General features: G+C 42.0%; 1 protein-coding gene across 1 annotated transcript in view; it reads right to left on the reverse strand.

Annotated features, from left to right (window-relative positions):
* Positions 1–35: 35 nt before the first annotated feature.
* LOC104493052 (histone acetyltransferase p300-like) overlaps positions 36–7,552 on the reverse strand; it is a 31,378-nt gene continuing 23,861 nt past the window's right edge. Inside the window, exons 4-8 of the mRNA XM_010135666.1 lie at positions 5,193–5,454; positions 4,316–4,429; positions 3,191–3,427; positions 506–599; positions 36–174 (exon numbers count right to left, since the gene is read on the reverse strand). Coding sequence (XP_010133968.1) covers positions 36–174; positions 506–599; positions 3,191–3,427; positions 4,316–4,429; positions 5,193–5,454 — 846 coding nt within the window. The remainder of the gene's footprint in view (positions 175–505; positions 600–3,190; positions 3,428–4,315; positions 4,430–5,192; positions 5,455–7,552) is intronic.

A 7,552-nucleotide genomic window follows, 5' to 3' on the forward strand; every position in this document is an offset into this window, starting at 1 on the left:
GTGGATACCTCGGACCCTCAACCAGTAACAGCTACTCACAGTTTATGAACAAGGTGGTTTCGGAGATCCTGAGTAATGTCTTCATGCCACTGCTTTCGAATTCCGGTATTAGATGGTTGAGCTGTTGGCATAGCTCCCAAACTGGCAACGTTGGCGCTTTCACTCATCATGGGGCTTCAAAAACAGATCAAGAATTGAGGGCAAAAGTCTAGCCCAAGCTTAGTCATCTTACAGTCATAGCCTCTTTTAGAATAATGTTAGGACAAAGTGCTAGTTCAGCCATTCCCTAATCAATGGACAAACTCTGCAGAAATAGCTGCACAGACACCAAAACAATGCCATGAAAGGGAACACGTTGTCCTACCCAAGGATTTGGAAAACTTCAACAAAAGCTACAAAATTCAAAGGGAGAGATCGCAATCAATGGCATTTAACCCACTGTTTATGCAAGAAGTGCCATGAGATCAAACAAAATAACTGGGGTCCAAAGAATAACTGAACCTACTTTTGAGAATTCATGGTTGAATGTAACATTGAGTCAGGTAGCAGATTAGGGGTTTGAACCCCTACTCCTCCATTCACTCCCATTGGATTTGCACCTAGAAAACATAAGAATAAGTTATTAAATGAACAGCCCACTTACTGTGCAAAATCAGTAATTGCTCAGCAATAACAAGGGTCTAGACTTTCAAGTACTTTGACTCTTGTGAAGGGAGATTAATTCTCTGTTGCTCTCTTTACCCTCTTCCTGTTACAAACTTAGAAAAAGTCTGAGGCACAACACTGGTGACCTGGAAGTGAAGCACTACACCACATTACTCTTCTGCACATCTTCCTGAACTTCTTAACAAACAAGCAGTTTCAATTTGCTGAAAATGTTATGTACCAGAGCCCTTTTCTGTGACTTGCTAGCTAAATATTCAGCATTACCAACCACTTCTGGTTTTATGTTTAGAAGCAGTTGGGTTTTTATGTCATTCAAGGGCTTAGAACATATATTCTCAAAGGCTTCAAAAACTTAAAACATCATCTACCATCATCAGACAAGATCCTCTACCATCCATACTTAAGGATCCTAAAGTTACTTCTGATATTCATACTAAGAAGGAAAATCTGACAATCCTTTGCAGAAAAACCTCTAGTAATTTGTTATGTACCAAAACCTGCTTTTCTGAATCACAGAAGAACTCCGTCACTGTAAAAGCCAGCCTATTTTCTTCACACACTACAGTTAAGATTCAAACAGAGAAGAAAAATGAAACATATTTCTGTCTGGAGCTTCTGATTGCATCGCTTTGTGAAGTTGAGAGCAGTGTGAACGCCATTACCAAGTTTCACGTGTATTTAGGACATGTGAGTCCCTCAAAATCTGTATTTCAAGCAACGTTAAACACCGCACACAATACAGATCTACGGAAATTAAGTCTATCAAGTCTAGTACGTACCTCTAATATCACAACCTTTTCATAAAGCTGCCTCCAGCCTCCCTTCCCTTAGTCACTTTCTTCTCCTTCCCAGATTGACTTTGCCATCTGAGAGCAAACTGGTGCAGAAGACAACTGTCAACCTTTGTCTTAACTCTGTTTTCAACTGCCAAAACCAACCACTTCTTTCCTCTACTTGGGACCACATCTCTTCTCATCATGGCTCTCAAAATCCTGCTGTTTCTCCTGCTAAACCAGGGCTGTTGTCATGTAGGCCACAACCTGGTAATAACACTTCTCTCACCTGTTGCAAATCCCTCCTTAACCATACACTCCTAATAATGAAAAAAAGCCAAAAGTCTACACTGTCCATTCTTTTCCTTTCTAGATTAAGCTTCAACTCTTCATACTCCAAGAGCTTTTCAACCCCAACACACTGAATTCTCTTATCAGTGCTACGAGGAATGCCCAATAAGAATGCATAAGCTACATTCTATCTCGAAATAAATTAAAAAAAAAAAATCACAGAGAGCCATTTTGCTTCAGAAAAAACGGATGAGACATTCCTTTCTGCCTTTCGAGGCCCTCACTATATAACATCCGGAGCTTCTAGAAATTCATCTATTTGTAAGACACATGGTAGAAAAACGTATTATTTTAATCTAATTAAGACTAAGCTCTCAGGACCCTTTCACCACCTCCTTGTTTAAGAAGGCCTCACAACACTGGAAAGCAAAGTTTTACTAATATACGAGTCACATGCAACCTGTGAGAACCAGTCACCTCATGAACAAGAGTACTCTACCCAACAGGTTTTTTCTGCATAACTCAGGAGGAGCATGTCCTTTGGTGAAGAAACAGCACATCAAACTGCAGCCTGCAACCAACTGCTCCTTTCCTCTGCAACCTCTCAGGTCCTTCCCCATGGAATTCTTGCATGTATGCAGCACTCATTCTAAACACAAGCTTGTCACAGGGCATATAGGCAGGATCAATGCAGTCCCACACAAGCTTGTGATCCATCTCTACCAGCTCATCTTTCCTGTTTTCCATTAAAACAACGACCCTTACTTGGGGTAACTCAAGCAAAGAGCTAGGGGTATGAATAATTCCTGTGATGTAATCTCAAACTATCAACACGGGATTTGACAGTTAAAGGTGACTTAATTTGACACCAGCAACAGCCAGGTTACAATTAATTGCACTTCAAATTAAAATGCTTAGGTAGTTTTTCATGGTTTTGCACTAAGACACCCAGACAATTTACGGTTCTGTGGGTCCACATGACAGGGCTTGGAAACTCTGTTATTTACTACTTTTGATTTTTAAAGCAAACATTACATATGAGATACAACTATAAAATACTGCAGTCTGAGTAACAAGGAAGAACACTTGAACACAGGCGTTCCAATGCATGCATTTCCAATTGAGAATTCCTAAAAAGCCCCAATCTTGCACTACAGTACAATTATAAAGCTACAAAACAACATCAAATAAGATTACTTGTAAAACTGGTTCTCAGAATTTTTTTCTCTCCCAAGAAAATACTCTTCCCAGAGAACTTGTTTTCCAAGAGAAGGCATCTGGACCCTCTAATGTTCCTGTTACACTGAGTAGCTTGCTATCCCAAGTCTAAAATATTGCAAAGCCATACCTTCTGCAAATTGACTAGAAGTATTAAGCTAGTAGGTTCAGAAAATTCATATCAGATACAGCACAAGGAAGTTGCCTGTAATTCGTATTTTAACACTAACAGATCAACTTACTCATAGGATTCATAGGGCGCAGACCCTGGGGTGACTGTCCTTGTTGCTGATTCTTCACTTGAGCCTGGGGCTGTGTCTGCATCTGGTTCCCTTGATAGGTCAGTCCAAGGGCTGCGTAGGCTCTCTCGATGGAGCTGGGGTCTATCTGACTGGTAGTGTTTATGCTGGGCGTTGTCTGCTGCCCCACACCTACTGAGCCAGTATTTGTGAGTCCTACTGCAGCTCCACCCAGCAGTGCTGGAAGAGACGTACCAAGTTAGTAAGGACAGCAGGAGGTAGCCAAAGAAGTCCACAAGAACAGGGAAAGACATAATGAGCACACTGTTCTGAACTAAAACATCTCCTTCCAGGAGCATGCAGAGAAGAGGCCAGGTCTGGAAAACCTGGCGTGAAACACAGAGACAAGTTTTGACCCAAACAGCCGCTCCAAGGGCATGCTGTTTTCCTTCTGAGCTGCTGAGAGGAAATCCCACTCTAAGTATTTGGGACACATCTGTTCGCTTCCAACTGAAAACAGAGGCAGACCATGTCACAGAGACTAAAGGCAGAAGGGTATGTACAGCTCTTCAGCAGCCACCACAACGGCTTTTTAAAAAAAGTTTCTTACAGCAAGAAATACCTCAGCTCACATTAGCCATGAGAAGAGCCAAAAATAACATTACAAAAGGAAAAAAAAACCCACACAGGTAACACAATGACAAGAATCTTGCCAAAGATTTTGGCAGGAAGGCGAAGAGGGCACAAATGATGCAAACAAAGGATGAAGACAGAACTACGTATCATCAGGCAGAAATGACACAACCCTCTGTGTGTGTGCACATCTCTCTCCAGAACCTGGCCAGCTGGAAGAAGAGGCCGTAAAAAGCCAATTATTTGGTTCAGAGAGCTATGACTTGCTCACCCTTACTACTCCTGGCTAGGAATATCCAATAAAGTTAGAAAGCTTCCACAAACACTAGCTACCAGAGAAAGAAAAACACGCTGCAGCTCTAAAGCAAGAGGAAAATCACATTACATGTTCCCAGGTTCAAGTGCATCAGCAATACCACCTGGGTGCAAGAAAGTTTAATTCTCAACATACATTTTATGGTTTATCCCGTACACAGAATTCCCCACTAGACTTACATTGTTGGTTTCTTTTGTCCCCAGCGTTTTTGAGAGGCAAACATACAGGACAGTCATGTCTTGTACAATTCTTCCAGTGCGAGATGATTTGTCGGGAAGACGCGCAATGTGCCACTGAGAAAGGGAGAGGATTTTAAAACTTCAACATGCTACTGCCAGTATCTCCACATGGTCAACACAAACTGGGTAGCCAACAGCTACTTCTCTCAGGCCACATACCTCTCAGCACAGATCAGTAAAGTATTACTTCACATAGTTAAGCACTAACTAACCCTAGGAAATGTGGCTAGATTTCTTCAAGTACTATCGGCTCCACTAAAGCTTACTTGAAAGCTCTGTGCGGTACACCCAAGCCTATGTCTCCTTAGCTCAAGGGATAATACCATCTACATCAGGCAGACTGTATGAGGCAACTGGGATGCCAGCAATTAGCACAACCCAGACAATCCTAGGCTACCAAAAAGGTAACATACTTTTTCCTTGGCTACTAGGATAGACTAAGAGCTCACCAATACCAGCTTAATTCCTAGCTAGCTATCGCTTGAGACTTGTCTCTTCTATTTAAGGAAGACAGGTAGACTCTTGCAGATTCCTGCTTCATAGCTCCCCTTCGCAGAAGGTGGCATCCAAAAATCTCACAGCAAGTTAAAAAGTTAAAAGATCATCACTCCTCTCTGCTATCTTGTCCCCTCTAACTTGCCTAAGCTTTAAAGGCTATTAAGAAGTTTATGACTATGTCTGTGACATTAAGGGGATAGATAGGTTAAAAAAACCCAGTCATACTTCCCAAGCGACCCACTAGTTCTCCATCTCTTTCTAGGAGTTCTTCTCATCCTGCAGATGTTGACTGCAACTATATAACCACTCCTCCACTTACCCTGGCAAGATTTGCCAGCCTGACAATGTGTCATGTGGTTCAGGACATTCTTCATGGTTCGGCAATGAGGGAGGTTGCACTGTCGCACCTCCCCGTTGGCCTGTTCTCGCCGTTGACACTTGTGAGCATGTAAGAGGAGAACTAGTTGCTGCTGAATGAGTTTGCGTTTTTCTGGATCTGCTGTTGGTGCTCCAGACCCCATTCCTTGAGAAGCTGCTGGCCCCATCCCAGCTTGCTGAACTTGGGGAGCCTGCTGCTGACCCTGGAGAAAGCAGAAAGGAAATTCCCAGAAATAAATAATCCATTTAGCAAGTAAACCACAACAACAAAATCAAAAATGAGAAGCAAATACTGCATTCTGTGATTAAGGGAATAGACGACCTCTCTGCAGTTCTGGGTGACCCATATTAAAAATACCCCTTTGCAACAGTTCTAGCAATAATTCTCTTGCTGGGCACAATTTCTTCTCCATATCATTTTTCTAGTCCCAGCTCTTGCCTTCTCAAAGAGCAAAACTTTGCACACATTCACAGGTTCATCTGTCACGATAGACCAACTAGAAAATGTTAATAGAACTTAGAGCTTAAATCGCCTCATTTTGAAGGCTAGAAAGCTGTGCCCGCAATTCTTGCATTAACAGTAGAAAGCAACTTTTAAAGTGAATTTGACTGTTCTTAGAAAAGGAGAATAAAAGGGAAGTTCTAGGAACCTTTTTCCATCTGGAAATTTGTACTTAGGCGTTCAAAACAAGTATCTAGTTTCTGCTAGAGATGAAGCACAACTTCAGGATAATACATGCCACAGAACTAATGTCAAATATGGCAACATCTAGTAGTACTTCCGTACTTCTGTTTATTTCTTCAGACTTCTTTGTATTTCTTCCAGGTGACAATTGAGGAGTACTCAGCAGAGAGGCTCAAGGACTCTGTGTTGCTTTTATCACTTCAGTTCAACAGCCTTCAGGTTCTAACAGACTCTTCACAGAGTTTAAATGATGTTTCTGGAAATCTCCAAATTTTTAGAGCTCAGGTACCTGCATTCCTAAACCCCATTTCTCCTGTAGCTCTTCAATACTAGTATTAACCCTTCAATTTACAAGAAGACTTCACCAATTACTCAGTCCCCTCAGGGGAGTCTGTCATTCTAAACTTCCAAGACAGCAGCAACTTTTCTTTCCTAGCTTCAGCTGGGTAGCAGTTCAACTTCAAAACAGTTATACACTCTGCACTGAACATAAGCTTGACAGCTGGAGTTCTGAACAGTAAGGTTTGGCTGCTTCCTTATTGGTTCATACAACTAACTGGTTTGCTAGACTTCCAACATTTCATGCTCAACTTAAAAACCATTAAATTAAACTCACAGGATTGAGCTCTTTTTAATTTAAAGGTACAGAAGTTACCTGGAAACAGTTTTTCAGCAAGAGTTACCCAAGATTAAGACACTGACACTCCCAGAGGGAGGGGATAGGGGAGTGGAATTTGAAGCATGGGAGAAACACAAGCTGTATTCAGAAAGTGTCTCCCAAATTAAAAAATAAGATGCAGGGCAAGGTGGGGGGGAGCAGCGAGGGAAGGCAGGACATGTTGTATGTTATACCCTTAAACAATTTATGCTTCTATTAAGAGTAACAGGCAAACACATTCAGCCACATTCAGTCTTAGGTACAACCAAGGGAATCTAATGTTAAGGCCTCATTTATAAGCTTGGGCCATCTACTTTTTGGCCATTAACTTTTTCCACCACTCTTTTTTCTCCTTTCCTCAAATCCTGCTGCAATAACAGAGCTGGGGAAAAGGAAGGGGGAGGCAACAGGGCTACTACAGCAACAACTGCCAGGGAACCTCCATCATCAGGACTGTTGTGTATTTTCATGTAATTCAGAACAGGAATGCACACATGACTAGGGCTTCTAAGCCCTATCATATGTAACACCTGTTTGAGAAGGATACCTCTCTCCCCCCAAAGCATGAGTGAGTACAAGCAGGAAAACAACCCTTGGGACAAAACTACAGTCAGAAAGGGACACAACCACAAGAGAATGGATGGGAGAGGACAGCAGAGGTGTCAAAACAGGTGGCAAAGCTCACTTCAGTTAAGCAGCTCCGTTTAATTTTCTCTGCGAAAAGTGTTTGAAGGGTGAAGAGTGGAGGTGCAGCTTCTCAACAGGGAAAGCACAACTTGGCCCTCTCTGTATCAGCCTTTTTAGGAATTGAAGCCAGTGCATTATGTGTGGATTCAGAACACTGGATATGACAGCTGCAAGAACGTGTAACATGGCAACAATAGTGCATACTGCTCCACTTTGATCTACTACAACATCTTCCAAAGACGCTTTTCATTCTACTTACCATGTTAGGCAT

The sequence above is a fragment of the Buceros rhinoceros genome, unplaced genomic scaffold, assembly GCF_000710305.1.
Source record: "Buceros rhinoceros silvestris isolate BGI_N320 unplaced genomic scaffold, ASM71030v1 scaffold22134, whole genome shotgun sequence".
Taxonomy (NCBI): Eukaryota; Metazoa; Chordata; class Aves; order Bucerotiformes; family Bucerotidae; genus Buceros; species Buceros rhinoceros.